Source organism: Ceratotherium simum, chromosome 18 (assembly GCF_057802395.1).
Source record: "Ceratotherium simum simum isolate JZ-2026a chromosome 18, ASM5780239v1, whole genome shotgun sequence".
NCBI classification, from domain to species: domain Eukaryota; kingdom Metazoa; phylum Chordata; class Mammalia; order Perissodactyla; family Rhinocerotidae; genus Ceratotherium; species Ceratotherium simum.
Window position 1 is genome coordinate 12099672 of NC_141917.1, and position 19653 is coordinate 12119324.

Here is a 19653-nt window from a genome sequence, read left to right on the forward strand (position 1 = left end):
AAGACAAAGTTTCCTACTACCAAATCCTAAAACAGATAACACATGGATCTTTATTTATTAAAGGGACATTAAATAACATAAGGCCAGCATCTTCAAATGCAGATGAGTCCCAATAAAGGCAGAGCACATAATGTTAAATCTTCATTATTTCTGTAAGACTCCAGGGTAAAATAATCCAGACACGTTCTAGGGTAGTTTCTGGAGTTCTGGATTGGGAAGGTCCAGTGATGTGTGACCTACTGCTCTCCTATAGTTGAATACAGTCTCACTTTCACTTCATCATTGGCTTCTCTTTCATTCTATCTCAGGAAAGAGAAATAGACAAAGACGCCAATTAGATAATGTCAGAGAAAGTGCAAGAGACAGGAAGGCAAGAAGACCAGGGACCTGAGAAGATGTGATGTCACCAAGGTGGGGACTGGGGTGGAGGGAAGTGAATTTAAATGGCTTCAAATGCCAGTCCAACCACCTTGAAAAAATCAAGATAATGTATTGCAAGCAACAGATATTAGTTTCTTTCCTTGCTTCTCTGAGGTTGGGAAGAGCTGGGAAGAGGTGAGCAGAGAAGAGAGTCTTGCTGAAAGGAGCCAAACAGGAGCTTCCTTTTGCAAGTTGGAAGTATCTTCTTGAGTCTCTTCTTCAGGAAAGAATCTTTGCACATCAGAGCAAGATGGAAGGGAGGTGGAGGTAATGTCTCCTCCCACGTGGTAAGATGTTGGCTGCTGACTGTTGTTCTAAAGGATATTGCAACATAGAGAGGACAGTTGTTCAAAGCCAAGGAGAAGTGTTATCTAGACACATTTGACCTGCATATTCCACATGCGTAGTTTTTTCTCCGTAGGTGATTTAAAAGATCATACTGTATTTATTCTTTGTTCTGTGAGTCTTGGCCTTTGACCAAAAGCAATAAAATTCTGACCTAGGCATTCCATATCACCCCACTTCAAGGGGGGTTTCTCACTTCTCTGAGTTCCTTTGACATTTATTGTGTCTTCTACTCATTTGAACATATATTCTGTTTTGTAATCATAATTGTCTTGTCAAGTGACTGAGTCTTATCTTTCCAACTATGTCTTGTCGCTTAGAGCTCTGTGCACAGCGTCATGCTCAGAGAGGTGCTAAGTGTCTGTTGGCTGATTGATGACTTCCAAATGCTGGAGCATTTCATGATTGCACTGGATGTCCTCCTCTGGCCCACTAGATCCGCTCTCTGCCTTTTTCCACCCTGCTCTGTCCTCATGAGGCTGAGGACAAGTATGGACTCATCCCCAAGCTCTCTTGTTCTCGCTCCCGGTTGAAGGCAGGCAATAGGAGGCACCGGCCGCAGATGAAGGGTGGAAGGAGAGAGATGTTGGAGTGTTTATTCCTCTGGCTTTCTCCCTGCCAAGCTATGGGGTCACAGCTAAACCACTGTATCCAGAAACTGTATCAAGAGCCGCTTGTTAGCCTCATATTCCACAATCTCTGGGAAGGTCCACTCTTGCACAGGTTTGGTCACGATCCTCTCCTGCCACTTTGCAACTTCTTCGGCACTTGACTGAAGAGTGAATGTAACCACCAGCTGCACACCCCACATGAAACTCTGGAGCTCAGTGGAAACAAATGCCACATACTTCTCCTTTAGGAAAGTGGGTAAAAGATCCCCAAACCCTTTCTGGTTGGCAGAGGGAGAGCACCACACATTTGTGGCTGGGCAGGGACAGCACCTGCCGTGAGAGATTCCCAGCTGGCTCTGTGAGGGCTGTCGGTTGAGGATGGTGAGGTATACGGTCAGAGCCCTGAATCTCATGGTCATTGGCATATGTTGCCCACTGGGAGGAATCCCTCAGGGCCTGTGCTCCTGCAGCAGCCCATTTCTGGCCAGTTTCCCCTTTCCATCCTTTATGCCAGGGCCTGAGAATTTCCTGAGATGCTGTCTTGGTGCATTCAGGCTGCTATAACAAAATGCCATAAACTGGGTGGCTTGTAAACAACAAACGCTTATTTCTCACAGTTCTGGAGGCTAAGTCCAAGATCATAGCGCTGTCCCACATGTCTGGTCAGAGTCCTCTTCCTAGATGACTGTCTTTTCCCTGTAACCTTGTGGAAGGGGCAAGGGAACCCCCTGGGGCCTCTTTTATCAGAGCACTAATCTCATTCTTGAGGGCTCTGCCCTCATGACCTAATCATCTCCCAAAGGCCCACCTCTTAGTACCATCACGTTGGGGGTTAGGATTTCAACGTATGAATTTTGCAGGGACACAGACATTCAGTCTACAGCACATGCCTAGACACTCTACTGCCTTCTTTTGAATTAGCCACAGCCATAATCTATCAGACTGGATTTTTATTTATTTAGGTTTAAACAGCTTTATTGAGATATAATTCACATACCATACAATTCACTCACTTAAGTTATACAACTCAATGCTTTTTAGTATATTCACAGGCTTGTGAAACCCTCACCATATCTAATTTTAGAACATTTTTGTCTTCTCTAAAAGAAATCCTGTACACATTAAGAGTTGCTCTCCATTCCTCCCTCCCTCACTTCTAACAACTATTAATCTACTTTCTATCTCTATGGATTTGCCTATTCTGGATATTTCACATAAATGGAATCATACAATACATGGCTTTTTGTGACTGGCTTCTTTCACTTAGCATAATGTTTTCAAGATTCATCCATGTTGTAGCAAGTATCAGTACTTTATTCCTTTTATGGCTAAATAATATTCCATTGCATGGATATACATTTTCTTTGTACACTCATCAATTGATGCACATTTGGGTTGTTTCTAGTTTTTGGCTATTATGAATACTGTAAAGCTGCCATGAACATCTGCATACAGATTTTTGTACAGATATATATTATCATTTCTCTTGGATATATACCTAGGCGTGGAGTAGCTGGGTCATATGGTAACTCTATGTTTAACTTTTTGAAGAACTGCCAAACTGTTTTCCACAGTGGTTGCACCATTTTACATTCCCACCAACAATGAATGAGTTTCCAGTTTCTCTGCATCCTTGTCAGAACTTGTTACTGGCTGCCTTTTTGATTACAGTCATTCTAGTGCGTGTGAAGTGGTATCTCATTGAGGTTTGGTTTGCACTTCCCTGATCGCTAATGAGGTTCAACATCTTTTCATGTCCTTATTGGCCATTTGTATACAATCTTTATGTCCACAGTTCCCTATCCAAAACCTTAGGAGCCGGACGGATTTCAGAATTCTGACCCTTCCCGAAGTTCATTAAAAAATTTTTCAGATATGAGAAGGTAACAGTTCATATACTGTAAAAAGCTTAATATCCCCAGTAGGCTCTGGGGTAGCACCGTAAAATCACATCCTTCAATATTTCTGCAGCAAAAACATGATTCACTCTAAAAGAGAGAAATAAATTATACATAACCTCACATGATGTTAGAGTTAGTTTTTGCCAACAAATGAGTTACAAAAAACATTGGTTTTCAGAATTTTTGGATTTTGCGGTCACAAAGAAGGGACTGAACACCTGTACATGTTCTTGGGTTCCAGCCAAGACTGTGTTGTGGCCAACAATCCTGTGGTGCCATTCCTGCTCCCCTGTGACTCTCATAAGTACTGTCCTCCGTGAGTCCTCGGGGTCCAGTTGGGGTGCAGAGTGGGAAGACACGGTGCCAGGTCACCTCGCCTCCCTTATCTGATTGTACATGTGGCCCCACCTCAGCCGTGAGTGGTGTTCCCACCCTGGCCCCATGGTTGTCTCAGGATTGTTAAATCACTGTGCTTGCCCAGAGAGAGAGGTGCAGTGGGTGGTGCTTTCAGGAGAGGGAGGATGGAGGTTGGGGGAGGGTTGTGATGTGTAGGGTGGGTGTTAATCCCTGCATTACTCCCAGATATCCCCATTGTACTTTCCAGAATCTTTAACTCTACTTGTAGAAATAGAGAAAGGGTGAGAATTCAGCTGATGCTTCAGTTGGGCACATCGACAGTATGTGAGACCATTTGGGGTTTTCACAGAAGCCAACTGCATGCTCAGGGCTGGGAGGAGGGTAATTCAAACGCTCAGTCCTCCTCACCTTCACTTTCTCCTTTAAGTGGCTCTCGGTAAGCAGCTGCCCTTGCCCTCAGTGGACCCACGGGTTGACCTTTGAGAAAGCACAGGGGATAGCTCATCAGCTGTGCCCAAACCGCTGACCATGGGCTAATAAATTCTGCCCCAGGATTGGGGAGGGGTTCTCTGCCCTGTCCCCAATTCTGCTTCAAAGCCATAGCCATTTGCTGGCTGAGAGTCTGTGGCCTGGAATGTCCCCTGCAACTGATTCTCTTTCCAGTGAGGTGCTCTTAGCTAGAGACCCTCCAGGTGATCTCAGGAAAGGGGTTAATTGTAGAGGCCAGGGAAGGGGACTGGTGTACAGCCAGAATCAGGGCAGCGTTCTAGGCGCTCCCATCCGCTCCCTGTACTTCCCTGCTGCCCAGTTGCCCCACTCCTTGACTGGTTCCTCCAACTTTCCAAATTCAAGGAGGAATGAGTTCCGTCTGGCTTGTCTCCAGGTGCTTTCTTACCTCTCCGATGAAGGAGGTAGGGATGGAGGAGGGGGCAGATGGGGGCTACCTGGTGTAAGCAGTGACGCATATGAGGTCTTCCCTGGGGAGGAGGGCAGGTCCTGAAGGTCAGGCAGGCAGCGTGCATTTCTCTATTTTACTTGCCCAAGATCACACAGCCCATCCGTGTCAGAGCTGGCACTGAATACCAGGTCTCACTGGCTTCTTTTTCCTCCATGACACTATCAACCCAGGAGTCTCTGGAAGAAGAAAGTCAACTATACGGGTTTTAAAAAGAAATCGAATCCACTAATTAGGGTTCCTTGTTGCTGTGTGTAGCACCTGGCTTTACTCTGAGGCCAGAGATAAAGAAATAGGAGTAAAAAGAGGCCCAAGGTGCTAAGAAGTGGCTTTCTTGTGTCTCTTCTTGTCTCTAGGTCCTGAAGAGCAGGCAGGTGGGTGGGAGGAGATGGGGGTTCATGGGCAGGACCCAGGGCTTGTGAGGGAAGAACTCCTCTGAGGTGTGGCTGCACAACACATCAGGTCAGTGCCGGGGACAGGCAGCCATGACCAGGCCAGTCACCTGGGGCCGCCTGCAGGTGGGTATCCTTGTGCTCCCAGCCAGCTCTGCCTGGCGTGGGTTCCATTAGTTGGCATGATGGTCCTCGAGCATCTTAGGAGCCTTCACCTTGGAGATGACAGCCTCTGGTTTCTAATTAAGGCCCTCTCCACTACCATCTTTTAGAAAGCTTTTTACAGACTTCTGTTTTATTTCCTAACATTTTGATGAGTCCACATATCTCCCACTTTCAACCTTAAATCACTTAGAATCTTCTCATACAATAATCCACACCTGTGATCTCATTCTGATTGAACAGCAGAGTCCTTACAACGCAAGGACCGGGTTTTAACGTGATGAGGTTCCTCTACTTCACTGACTATATCTCCTATTTTCCCTCCCACTGAACACAGTGGCCTCCCCTATCTTCTTCACATAGCCAAGCCCGCTGGGCTACCTCAGGGCCTTTGCTGCTGCTGCTTCCTCTCCTGTCCCTGTCCCCCAGAGTCTCCTACATATCACTTGGTCCATTCTCTCATTCTGTTCTTTGCTCAAATGTCACATCTAGTGTTACCCACTGCCCTCCACTCCAACCTTCTCCCTCTTTCCTGTCTAACCCTTCTCCATAGTACTTATTATCATCGGGCCACTATGCATGTTACTTATTTGCTTATTGTCTTTCTCCCCACCCCACTGGAAAGTAAGCTCTGTGAGGGCACACATCTTTGCTGGTTTTGTTCACTGTGGGTTAAGTGAGTCTCTGCCATAAAGCAGGGGCTCAATGAACATTTACTGCGTGAATAAATCAAGACCTCTAGAACAGTCCCAGTGTGGACATGGAGTCTTTACATGGCTTCCTGTGTGCAATGGGAAGCCTTCAATGAGTAATCAATGACCCTAAAATATAAAAAGCTTCAGCACCCCTGCAAATGAACCAAGGCCAGACCTTTCTCAGGGTCTACAACTTATGGAAGCAGTAAGATCAGCTCTACACAAGAGCGAAGTAGATGATTTTTTTATTGGTGACTTCCATCACTCTTTTCCTTCTTTTATGCTTCATGACTCTGGGCCAACACTGGGCTAACCCCTAATCCTCCCCATAGGACATCAAGTGATAAAGCTTTAAGGTGTTGGCTCCCAGGAGCAGTCATCCTTTAGAGAGAAATCCTGAAGACCAAAAGTTGGCCAGGATCAGAATGAATGAATCTCACCTGGTAGAATTTCAGATTCTGCATATTTGGGCCTGGGGGCTTAATTTGGAATTCTTTGAGTTACTGGCCAGAAACAGAAAGTCAGCGGTTCCTAAGCAACGAGCCTGTAACATTGATCAATTTGAAGCCAAGGCAGCAAATATAGATATTGTCACTTCTCCTATACATCCTTCTCATTTACATACTGTAATAATAAAACCTTGAAACTTCCAAGTCTGAGCTCATTTCAAAGCCAAATCTATCTTTATCTTTTCCTCCTGTATTATAGGGTTCCCCTGCTACAAGATCAAGATCTTCAGCAACTCCTATCCCAAATGCAGGCAGGCATAAGCATGTGTGCACACACACGTGTGTACACATACACATACACACACAGCTTTTGCCTCCTATGCACCTCAAATACTCCCAAATTCCATCCTCTGTTCCTTTTCCAGGTTCATTCCACCTAATTCCCTCTTCCATCTCCCACCCGGGGCCTCTTTGCTTGATTTGTCTATTCAGTGGCATCTCAATGATTGGAAAAAAGACTGGTGTGAAGGGGCTCAAAAGACTCTTACCAATCAACCGTCAAGGCCAGTCAGCAATTCCTGGGGCCCGTGCTTGTGAATATGGGTTCAGAGCAGGGCAAGCAGAGCTCTGGCTTGGACCTTTCTGGCTTACTGGAGGTCACCCCAAATCAAAGAAACCCAAGATGCTGGGTTCATTTGGAGTCCTTTGTGAGCTGACTTAGCATGGCCGGGCTGAATTAGATGCCCCACCCCAGCCCCTGCTAGTCTCCTCTTCTCCTTCTACATGCTTCTTAATCTGCTCCAGAACTGACTGGGGGACTCTCAGGGCATTTCAAGTCACACCTCCACCCACTGCTACTACTGTATGGCGTAAAAACTCGGCCCCCCGCCCCATGCCCTACTCGGTTTTTATACTCATCTCCTGGGCAAACTAGTCAAGTCTAGAAGCTCCAGGTATCTTTATGCTCTTGAGCTCAAATTTAGAGTTAGGCCTCCCACTCTGGCCAGAGGTCAAGCCCCATGTCTCAAGTTATCATCTGGACATTTCCCTAGTGTGTCCTCGTTAACATCGGCTTACTCCCACAGCCAGTCAAGTTGGCACTCTCCACATTTGTCTGGATTATTTCTTTTTCTTTATCTTAAGCACCCATCAAATATTATCTATAAGATCAACATATAAATCTCTCTCTAGAATGACAGCTTCACTCAAAAATTTACAGGACTAGATTAGCTTGTGTGTTTTCTAGGGCTGCCGTAACTGTAAGTACCACACACTGGGTGGCCTAAGACAATAGAAATTTATTGCCTCCCAGTTCTGGAGGTTAGAAGTCTGAAATCAAGGTGCTGGCAGGGCCATGCTCCCTCTGAAACCTGTAGGGAAATTCTTCCTTGCCTCTCTCCCAGCTTCTGGTGGTTTGCAGGCAAACTTTGGTGTTCCTTGGCTTGTAGATGCATCACTCCAATCCTCCATCTCCACGTGGCACTCTCCCAGTGTATTTCTGTCCTCATATGGCCATCTTCTTATAAGGACACCAGTCATATTGGATTAGGGGCCCACTCTACTCCAGTATGACCTCATCTTAACTAATTCTATCTGTAATGACCCTACTTCCAAATAAGGTCACACTTTAATGTACTGGAGGTTAATACTTCAATGTATCTTTTTTTGGGGGGGGCGGTGGGGGACACAACTCAACCCAAAACAAGTGGTAAATGAGTTGACATTACTTATATATTAAAATGAATACATATGTATAAGAAGAAGGAAAAATTCACATGCATTGCTAAGAAAAAAATAGCAACTTCAAAGGCATTTTCATCTTGTGGTGGCTGCTTGAGTTCCCCTCTAAGATCTTCAAGGATACAACTTTCACCTGTCTCTTCATCCTCCTCCATCTTCAGGGCTTCCTTGGTGGAAAAGTTTGAGAGGCGCTGATAAAGAACCATGGCTGGTCTATCTGTTAGGAGCTGGTTTGGCTGCACAAAACTGAACACCCACCTCGCAGCCCCTTGACTACATCAGAGTCTTCCTTTTCTTGTATGTTTCTGTGGAACAAGAAGTCTGGAGGTGGGCAGCTCACTCAGCCATCAGTACCATATGCTTCTGTCCTCACGTGCACCCTCTCGTAGTCACACAGTGGTCTCTTCACCTCCAGCATCTTGTCTGTATTCCAGAGAGGATAAAGGGCAAAGGGCATGCACATGCCCAGTTTGAACTCTTTCTTGTGAGCCCTGCCCAGTTCTTTCTACTTGTATCTCATTGGCCAGCACCCTGTCACATGGCCACCATAGCTGGGAAATGGAGTGTTTTAGCCAGGCATGGGTTCTGATAAGAAGGAGAGAAAGGATTTTGGGTAGACAACTTGCAATGTCTGCCCCAGCTGGCTTTCTCCATTTCTTTTGCTTCATACCTTTGTGCCTGGTCCAGTTCTAGGCACACAGGAGACATGCTGATGCTTGTGTACTGATTGCAAAGGATCTCCTCATCTTGTAGGCAAGATATTAAACACGAACGGTGTAAATAATATAATGCAGTACATGATCAAATGCCAGAACAGTGGGTCCTGCAGAATACAGAGGAGGGAGAGATCAATTTGAGTTATGTAGGAGCTTCATGAAAGGGGGTGAAATTTGAGCTCAATTTTGAAGGTTGGGTAGGATCAACAGCAGCTGTCATGAAACCCTGTTTAGATCCCCCTACACACGCTCAGATGGCAGAAGGAAAAAAACCTGCGTGCAGCCTCTTTCTCTTATTGCAATCTGGGTGAGCCGTAATGCATGTCCCACACTCAGGCACAGGTCTTTTATATTGCTTTCTTGGAAATGACTCTACCTGAGATGGGAGAATTGGTCACTATCTGGGTCTCAACCCTAGAGAGATCTTTTTGCCCAAATACACATTGATCATTCCCTCTTCACCTGATCCCCAATAGCAGTACTACCACGCATTCACTTTCCCTTTCAGGCCAACTCCTAACCCCAGAACTTGCCTCTACCCAAGAACCCTCCAACACAATTTGGCTTTTTCCAGCTGTCCCAAGTACTATCACTAAGGTATTGCCAGTCTTTCTGTGGCTGCATGATATCCCGTCTGTCCCCAGCAGTTTTTATTATTCAAATTCTTGCCCTTTCTCCACCATTTAGGCAGCAGAGGGGGGCTCTGTATTCACGACCGTCAGGGTAGAGTTACAATGGGAGGGATACAAAGAGAAAGAAAGAAGTCAGCACTTGGCTTCTGAATTTTGAGAGACACTTCAGAAACCCATGGCCGAGGTCATAATTGGAGGGAAAGGTTTTTTGAATATTTAAACTGAGTCTCTTAAGAACACAAAGGTTATGCCATAAACAATAGATTTGGAAGAAAGCATGGTAAAACGGGAGTGAGGTTTTCTTCCTGCAGGGGAATTAATTTTGTAATTTGGGGGAGAGGAGATGGATAGCATTAGACCCTGATGTGAGTCTCTGAGAAAGGAAGTCTGTGCCCAGGTAGGCTTGAGGGATCTGGAAGGAGGGAGAACTTGGCCTCACTTTCTGGGGTGGGGGTTGGAGGGTGGTGAGGTGGGTCTGAGCACCCCAGTGAGCAGTTGACTGTTTTCCTGAGAGGTTGGGAGTAGCTCAGGAGGGGTGTTGACTGCCAGCAGACCTCAAGAGGCCCCATGGTTGGGTGAGGAAGGGGCCAACAGCAGAAGGCAACAAGGTCATAGCAACGCCTGCAGTCCAGGCAGGAGTGTCAGGGACGGGCACAGACACAGGACACATCTGCACTGGTGCCAGCATGAATCCATGATGACTAAGGACCAGGTGCAACCTCCTCATCCCCACCCCACGCTGTGGTACCACCAATGCCTCTGGGAGCTTGGCTGCCACCTTGGGGAGGACATAAGAGGGGGAAGGCACTCAACTAACAAAGAAAGTCCCTGGAGATGGAGTTTTCCCTGAGCTAGCATTAAGCTTTCTGCCATGAGGGGGAATGGGAGCTGGGGACAGAAATTAACTTGGAGAAAAACAAGAAAAGGGAACATTGTGAGCACACCTGAGCTAATGGCCTATGAAATTTGGACCTACCGCATTTTTTCTTTTTGAGACACTGCACTTACAATTTTAAAACAACTTTTAAAATAAACTTTTATTTTAGAACAGATTTAGATTTACAGAAAAGTTGTAAAGGTAGTATAGAGTTCCCATATACCCCACACCCAATTTCCCCACATTACTTACAATTAATGAATCAGTGTTGGTACATTATTATTAACTAAAATTCATATATTATTCACATTTTCTTAGTTTTTACATAATGTCCTTTTTGGTTCCAGAATCCCATCAAGAATACTACATTACATTTAGTTGTCATGTTTCCTTGGGCTTCTCTCAGCTGGGATAGTTTTTCTAACTTTCCTTATTTTTTAAGATCTTGACAGTTTTGAGGAGTACTGGTCAGGTAGATTGTAGAAAGTCCCTGAATTGGGATTGGTCTAATGTTTTCTCATGATTAGACTGGGGTTATGTGCTTTTGGGAGGAAGACCACAGAGGTAAAGTGCCATTTTCATTACATCAAGGATACATACCACCCACATGATTGATCACTGTTAATGTTAACCTTGTTCACGTGGCTGGAGTAGGGTTTGCCAGGTGTCTCCATTGTGAAGTTACTCTCCCGCCCCTCTTTCCATTTTGTAATCTTTGGAAGGAAGTCAGTATGTGCAGCCCATAGTTAAGGAGAGGGGAGTTCTATTCCATCTCATTGTGGGCAGAGTATCTACATACATGATTTCAAATTCTTCTGCATGGGAAATTTGTCTCTTCTTTCCCATTTATTTACCTAATCACTTATTTATATCAGTATGGACTCTTGGATATTTATTTTATACTTTGAGTTATAGTCAAGTGTTGCTTTATTTATTTTGTTGCTAAAGTTGTTCCAGCTTTGGCCCCTGGGAGCTCTTTCAAGTGGTTCCTGTGTTCCTTTGACAGACCTCCATCATTGCTGTGGTTGTTGATTTAAAAAAAACTTTTTTTGAACACTTCCTTACCTTCTGGCACAACAGGATGCTCTGGGCTCATCTTGTGTATTTCCTGCCTCAGTCCTAGAGTCAGCCATTTCCCCAAGGAGCCCTGGTTCCTTTTATTGGAGAATGGTGTTAAAAACAGGGTCTGAGTGCCAGGTGTGCTGTTGCTACTGCAGGTGTGCTGTTGCTACTGCAGTGTCGTTTCTAAGTCCACTCAGCTGACAGAGCAAGGAAATATGTGTATGTGTACTAACCTGTGTATATACACATATCCATAAATCTTTTTATATATCCATCTGTATTTATGTTAAGCTAAACATGAGTTCATATTGATGTCTCCAACTCGAATCCAATACCACATGGATCTTTCTAGCCTCCTCCCCCTGGTTATCTGTAACCTCCCTCTCCAATAGTGAAAAACCTGGTATGCACCACCCAGCATTCATTTATTTAATTGTTCAGTTCCAGTATACATGTATAGTGGTTTCATCATCCAGTTGCTGTTAATCAATGTTGTTTCTGCTTCTCCTTGTTTTCCGCATCACTAGATCCTTTAACCTCTGACACCCATCCTTTCTGCTCACTGCTCTTGTAGCCACGTCATAGGCATTTTGAACTTGAATACTTGTCAAACGCTGGTTTGACATAGACCTTCCATAAAGCTGGATGTCGCCCACCCCCCCATTCCCTTTGGTTTCCCCGGCCCCCATCACCTTTCTCATTCTTTACATTTTGGTGGGGTAAGGACGGAGGGGAGGTGGGTCTGGAATCTCATTTTACAGACAAGGAGGCTTATGCCCCCATGAGTTGAGGCTTGCCCCACTCACCTCCGGGTTTTCAAGAACTTTCTGTTCATTCAACCACTATTATGGAGCCCCATCTACGTGCCAGCGCCGGCGCTGCGCCAATGAGCGACACACCGGCCCGATGTCCAAGTCACCGGGCCCCGCGGGCGAGATCAGTAATAAGCAGCTCGAGCGCTCGGAGGACGGTGCTCGCGGTGCAGGACCGAGCGCCCCGGCGGGGGGCGCTACGCCGGGCCTGGAAAGGTCCGGCCCAGCCGGTCAGAGCGTTCCTCCTCCTTCCAGAGGTTCGAGCTGCCCGGGAGGAGGAGAAGGAGCAGGACCGAACGCTCCCGCGGCCGCCGCCGGCCCTCTGGGCGCCCCGCAGCCCGGCGCGGCCCCGCCCCTCCCGCCAGGCCCCGCCCACCCGCCGAGCCCACGCTCGGGCCCCTGACGATGTTCGCCGGAAATTGCCGAAGCCCCTCTTTTTCCTTCCTCTCCCTTCCCTGCTCTCCCTTTTCCTCTCACCCGGGTTCCCTCGGCCGTGATTTCCCCCCTCCCCCTCCTTCCTTCCCTATTTGAAATCAAGATGGAGGTTCGCGGCTGTCGCCGGCGCCCGTGATCCCGGAGCTCCCGCCGGCCACGGGCCCCCGCCCTCGCGACTGCGTGTCCGGCGCGGCGCGCGCTGCTGCCCGCGCTCCGGCCGGCGCCGCCGAGGCCGTGGCTCCGCGCCCCCGCCCCGCGGCCAGCTCGCGGCTCCCGGGCGGAGTCCTCGTCTATGTGGGCGCGCTCCTCGGGCCGAGAAGCCGCCGCCGCCCGCCGCCGCCCCGGGGCTCTGCGTCCGCGCGCCGGGCGCGGGCAGCTGGGCGCTCGGAGCCGCCAGGCCCGGCGCGGAGCGGGCGGCGCGCGGCGCTAGGGGCGCGGGGCCCGAGCCGGGCGCGGCCGCGGGCGCCGCCGCAGCCATGAGCGGCAGCAGCGGCGGCGCCGCCGCCCCCGCCGCGTCCTCGGGCACCGCCGCCACGGCCAGCGCGGCGGGCTCGGGCTGCGGGGGTGGTGCCGGCGAGGGGGCCGAGGGGGCGGCCAAGGCCCTGGCCGACATCGCGGCCTTCTTCCGATCCGGTGAGTGCAACTGCGGCGCTGCCCGCGCGCTCGGCCGGCCCCGCCGCGGAGGCGCGGTCCGCGGGCCCCGGCGGGCCCGGTGCTCGCCCGCCCGTGGGGCCCGGCGCGCTCTCGCCCGGGCCGCTGCACCCCGCGCCGGGGCGCCGGGACCTATCCCGGCGTGTCCCGCTGCCCGCCGCCCCGCGCGCCGCGGCCCGGCCCGAACGCGGCCGCCTCACCCTCCCCTGCGCCCACCCCCCGTTCCAGGGTGAAATCTCCCGGCTCCCGCCCCGGCGCCCGCAGCTCCACGGGGTAGGGCGCCGGCTCTTTGTCTCCTTTGCTGGAGGGCCGAGGAGGCGGCGGCGGGGATGGCGAGGGCGGAGGCCCCTGCCCCGGAGGCCGAGCGGACGGGGGCGGCGGGGCCGGGCCGGGAAAGCGGGCGGTCATCTGGGCCGGTCTCTGTGGCCGATTTGTCCCTGGACCCTCCTCGACCCAGATGAGCAGCCGGGTCTCTTCCCTCGGTCCTCTAGCCTGTCACCTCCCCGGCCTCGGTCTACACTTCTGTGAAACGGGGCAGCCATGGCACTCGCTGCCCAGGGAAGTGGGGAGGTGGCCGAGATGAAGTGCGGCCGGCCGGGCGGCGGGTGAGCCTTTGTCTCTGGGGGTGGCCCGGCAGGGACATCTGGGAACGTGGTGGCCCAGGGGGAGGCGCAGGGCTAGGCGCTTGCGGGCCACTGCCGGGGTGGCGTGGAGGTGGAGGCAGTGCCAGGTGGCCCGGTGTCTCTCCGGCGAGGAGGGGGTGGCTGCGGGAGAGGGGAGCTTTGCGACTGGCCCGCGGGGAGGAGGCGCGGGGGGTGTGACGGGGCGTCCCCGGGACCCCGGCGGCGGCGCCTTCTCCCGCTCGGGCCCGCGTCCCCACGCCCAGTCCGGTCAGCTCGCGCTTCCGGGCCGGAGCGGAGGAGCAGGCGGCGGCGGCGGCCTCGGGGCCCGCGGCCCGGAGCGCCGTGCCCAGCGGCCAGGCGCGGGGTGGAGAGGATGCAGACCCGGCCCCGGAGAGCCGAGGAGGGCGGGCGCAGGGCGTGTGCGGGGTGCTGGTGGCGGCCCCTGGCAGGACGGCGCGGCCGGGGATGCCGGGGGAGCGGCCTGCGATGGGGCGCGCTCGGTGGCCTCTTTCAAAATGAAGTCCCCAGATTCGGTGAGATCAGTCCGGTAATCCGGGTCACTGGGAGCAATTTGCAGTAGGAGGGTGATGATCAGAGGCAGAAGTTAGCAGTGCCCTTACATAGATACCTGGTTTAGTACTGTTTTAACCCCGTTTTCTTGTTCTTTGCCAGGCAGGGTTATTTTTGAGTCATTTTAACAGATTGGTGGTGGCTGGGAGTGACATACGCCGACTCTATAGTGTCAGCTTGGGGTTAATATGCTCCCCAGTGTCCCCTTTCCAGTGAGGTCCCTGCAGAAAGCAAAGGTTTGGGAAAACGAACTCCTAGTGAAAGCCTTTTTTGGTGCAACTAGGCCGATAGAGCAGCCCTGTCTTACCTCTTAATAGCAGAACTGGGACGTCTTTCCTTCATGCCCTGAAGCTAAAGTCTAGCCTATCTTCTCTCTGTCTCTACCACCTGTCACAGAATAATAGATTCTGTGCAGAATTCAGCTCCTCTCTGTTAGAAAGGCTCTTGTGCCCTGGAGATGGGATTTTTGGTGCTCGTGAGACCAGACTTGCTTACATCTTTATTATGCACAATAGAGAACTCACTTCTTTTGCTCAGAAGAGCCCCTAGAAGACATCAGGTTGGACTGGATGCCCACAGAGAACTTGCTTCCTGTCAGCGTGGCTATCCCCAGGATTTATCCGGGGAGATAAATCTGTTGGTGGCCATGCCTTGGCCTGTGCTTGCTCCGATGTCCAGGCTCCTCTTCACGTTCAGGTTTGGGCAGAACCAGGCAATGCTGCTCACTGGCTTGCTCCTTTTTTCCACCCTCCAAAATGATTGGACAAACTTCCCCTTTAGTTGTTTGATTTGGAACCAGGAACCAGAGCAGATTTAAAGTAGGCAGCGGTTGCACTGTCCCATCTCAGGGGTAGTCTGGAACATCTTTTAAAAGTGCCTTTCCCTCCTTTGGGCAGCTCTGAATCCCTGACCTAGATCTTGGCTCCAGCATCTGGGGCGGTGATGTCTAGCAGAGAGTAGAGAGGTACCATTCAGTTGGATTGGTGGGGGTAGAATCGGGGGTTTGGACAGTCATGACAGATGAAGCGGGAGGACCCTGAATGGGGACCTCACCTGGTAGAGTGGCTCAGGCAGGGGCCATCCTGAGCAGTTTTGATTGAATTTGGTTGGCTGAGGAGAATGGAGAGGCCAAGTCCATCAGTAAAATCTGACATTCTTTCCTAAGATGTAGAAACACAGAGAATAGGTTCTCATTGACTGGGGAGGGCAGATCAGAGTGTGAACGTTTTTTCCAGAGTGTTTTTGAGCCTGGTACTTGAGACTGCCAATGTGACCTAGACAAGGACTTTCTACTGGTTGCCTTTCTTTTCTCAGCCCTGGAACTGTTTGCTTGGCCACCTTACTTTCTTTCCTTCTTTTTATTCCTTTTCTGTCTTGCATTAAGTTTTATCTTTGTAGTCACAGATTGAAAACTGGTACCCATGGGCGGATGAAAGGAGAACCACTTCAGCTTAATGGAACTTTTAAATAGAGCAGTTCAGGGATAGAGTCGGCTGCCATGTGATTTTTCCTTTACTGGAAGTGCCCAAGCAGGAGCGCTGCCACCAGCCAAGGTTTGGAGTTGCCTGCTGGAGACAGGACTCCTGCACTTGGAGAGGGTCCGGGGAGATGGCTCAGGGGCTGTTTCCCCCTCTCGGATTCTCTGGTTCCCTCTGAGCGCCCAGCACCTAATCATTGTTCTCCACTTTTCTTTGAGTACTTCAGGGCTTCAGAACAATGATTGCCCTTCCCCCACTTTGTGTCACCCAGTGTCCACCTCGCTCAAGGTCTCGCCACATAGGCTGTCATTTCATTCTCCACTCAGGACCTTGGCACAGAGACTCCCTATTCATTTTGACAGTCCTGAACCCCCTTTTCTAGACCTGGCACTAGTGGGCAAGTCAATTAGTGTTAAATTGGATTGAGCTGAAATAAGTGGGTAAAGTCATCGTAATTGTGTGTTAAAAGGGCAGCTGAGATTTTCTGCAAGTGTTCATGAATTCCAAACTTCGCTTTTCTCCTTTGCACAGAGCTTGGATAAAGCAGATTTCAAAGGAAAAGCAAAAAAAAGGCATCACGGCTATGAGCTCGTCCAGTTTTTTAATTTTACAGAAGAGGAGTCAGGCCTCTAGGGAGGTTGAGTGACTTGCCCAGAGTGGAACTCTGGTAGAGGTGGGGTCAGGGCCGGGAAGCACGCCCCCGACTCTGGTACTCCTTCCCGGACGCCTCTCATGGCCAGGACTTTGCTTACATTAGTTCTCAACCCCACTGGGACCAATCACTTTTATTGCCAATCTATTTTGGGGCTCTGTTCTTGTGGCAATAAATCATTCTTTCAGAGCTCTCCATTTAACCTTGCGAGAGTGTGTGTGGGGAGGTGCTTACATAAATGCATTATTTTTAACCTGCCTGACATGTTTTAGGTTGGCATTAAATGAATGTGCAGAGAAGAAAGGTTTGTGGTTATTCTGAAGTGTCATGGCCCGTCGTGCTGGGTTCCTTTCATTATTAAACCTTATCCTGGACTCCTGGCTGTAGCCCCTTTCTTTCCAAGGGAATAGATGAAGAAATCCTTTCTTTTCTTAGTGAGGGAGCAGCATCATTCCTTGCTATGTTGTTATCTGATGGTTTCCTCATGGAGCGTCCAGGGCAGCTTTTCTTCATATTTATGCCTCCAACATCACTTAGGGAGCTGGCGTCCAAGCTTGCCACGCTTCTGTGTGTATTTAGAAGCCTGGAAGCATTGTTCTTTGTGAGCACCAATAATAATTATTGTATTATGAAGTAGGTCCTTGTTACTCTCACTGTTTTGAAAAGGGAAGCTGAAGAAAGTGTAATTTGATAGTAAATGTTGGTTTCCCCTTTTTTGGTGGCACAGTGAGGCTTGGTTTTAGAGGAGAGCAAAGAGATACCTAAAAATAATTCTATAAGTGACTTTCAAGAAACCAAAGAGCGGTAAAACAATCATTGAAAGAAGCTTTTCATTGAGACCTTGTAAACTGACTTATTGATGCGGGATATTGTATTTTCACCTCTGCAATTTAACCATCCAAGATTCAAATGAAGATTTGAATGAAGCCATTTAACCATTTAAATGATTAATCAAAATTTAAGTGGAGCCAGTGGTTCTGTTCAAAATGAAGTGTGCGGTTAAAATACGTCTTCAAATGTAAAAAATATGGGAATAGGATGGTCCTTTTAAATGTTATGATAAATTTGGGATTCGTTTCTAATTGAAAGTGAAAGGTGTGTTTGAAGCTGTCATAATCTAAATCAGGGGTATCTGATATTTGTTTATTTACTTGACTCCTGAGAAAATAAAATTTTATCTCACACCCTTGGAAAAATTCCAGAGAAAAGTCAAATTCTTAATCAATAGCCACACTTTACTGCCTCATAAAATCACTTATGGTGATGGGGGTGAATTGTGTTTTAGTATAAAAAACAGTCTTAGCAACCCCTTTCATGCCTCCTCAGTTCTGTAATGAATTGGTTTTTATTTCCTTAAGTGCATTGTCTTGACAGATTTTTAGTAGTGCCTCTGGCAGGAACAGTAGCTACTGCGTGGACAGGGATTTGAGTGAGAATCTGGCTGTGTTCTGGTGGAAGGTGGTTGTATGCGCTGATGTCCGTTCTCTCATTTCTTCCTGCTTTGAGCATCCAGCTGAGTGGACTTGGGTGCACTGACCAGGGTGACTGTGTTATGTGTCTTGGGGCCAGAGGTGCCGTCTTCTGTATCTTCCCCATGCTTCCTAGACCTGTTTAAGCTGATCGTGGACAGTGAACAGGATGGGCCCACGGTTGGAGAAAGGGTTAGGGGGTTTAGATGGCGCAGCGACAGAGTTCCGTCTCTTGTTTTACTCCACGTTCTGCTGAGGAGCTGTTCAGCGGAGCAGTGGGCGAGGGCATGAGCATGGACCACAGTCTTCTCAGTGACCCTTGTGTTTAGGAATTTGGGCTGATGTACTATTCAGCAGAAGCCATTTTGGGAATTCCTGTCACTGTACCTCTGAACTGAGGGGAAAGGAGCAAAAAGGAGAGAAGTGGGATTTGGGCCAGGGCCCTGCAAGGCATTGGTTTGCTGCTGCCTTCCCGGCTGCCCTGTCCCCGCCATTCCTGGGCCTCCCGTACCCACAGTGGAGCCACTGCTTCCCAGGGCCTTTGCTTCCCCACTTGCCACAGTGCCCGGGTCCTACCTGACCCCGATTTCACCCCATCCCTGCCAGTTTAGAAAGAGGAAACTGAGGTATCTGGCTGGAATTTCCACTGTGGTCTCCCAACTTTTTGACATTATTAAGCCTTACGTGCAGCCATCCTTGTTTATGGGAAATCTTACTCTCATGCTTAATGATAAGCAAGTGCCTGATAGTCATTTTCACTTCTCATTTGCTAATGGAGACACTCAATTTGCTTACTGAAAGTTACCTTAATGTCCTCTTTTTTGTTCCCTCTCCGTGTAAGGAAGCCCCTTGAAACCCAAATGATTAACCACCTGCCCCTGGGGAAGGTTATATGTCTGGGGCTAGAGTGAGGGTGTGTGGACTTTTCGAGCACGAGGCATAGGGAGTTGAGCAGCTTCTGGGGTTTCTTCTGTGTGAGACTTCATAGTGAGTCTGGATGGAGTATTTGGTCTAATGCCAGATGTGCTGTGGAAATACATAACCTTCTTTTGGTGATAAATATACTTGACTTTTAGACTACTGACTATTTTAATTAGCCACATGTCTACTCTTGTCTGATGGGGAGGATTGTGAGTAATCTATAGAGCATATCTTGTGTTTTGGAAGCATCACCCTATTTGGACTTTGTCTTAAATTAGTACGTTTTAGCAGTTACACTAACAGAGAAAGCTTTAATGAAAATGTTAGTCAGCATACGGAAGAGATTCTAGGTCTGGGGTACTTTGGGTTAGTGGTGTCGGTGTGAATTAGTTATTTTCTTACAGTCTGTAGTCCTATTATGGGCATTGATGAATTGCACTCGGTTTTTCTTTGGGAGGGGTTTATGCAGGGGCCTGGCAGCTACTTGGACCCTCCCCGCTTTCTTTTCAGTTGCAGGAAAGAGGTCCATGGTGTGTTGCTCTGATACAGTCCTGCTGCCGGGAAGGATTGGGGGTGGGGGTGGGGGGAGGGTGGGGAGGGGTTGCTGTCTGTTTTTGTTGTTAGCATTAAAACGATGTGGGTGTGAACAGATAAACTGTGGTGCATCCATTCAGCTAATGCTGAGTGAAGGCAGGCAGTCTCAAGGCTACATATTGTATGATTCCACT

At 49.0% G+C, this 19653-nt stretch overlaps 1 protein-coding gene across 2 annotated transcripts in view; it reads left to right on the forward strand.

Annotated features, from left to right (window-relative positions):
* Positions 1 to 13022: 13022 nt before the first annotated feature.
* The window catches only part of TRIO (trio Rho guanine nucleotide exchange factor), a 355370-nt gene continuing 348739 nt past the window's right edge, over positions 13023 to 19653 (forward strand). For both annotated transcript variants that reach the window (XM_087443141.1, XM_087443142.1), the window contains exon 1: positions 13023 to 13194. In XM_087443141.1, coding sequence (XP_087299267.1) covers positions 13038 to 13194 — 157 coding nt within the window. In that variant the 5' untranslated portion in view covers positions 13023 to 13037. The remainder of the gene's footprint in view (positions 13195 to 19653) is intronic.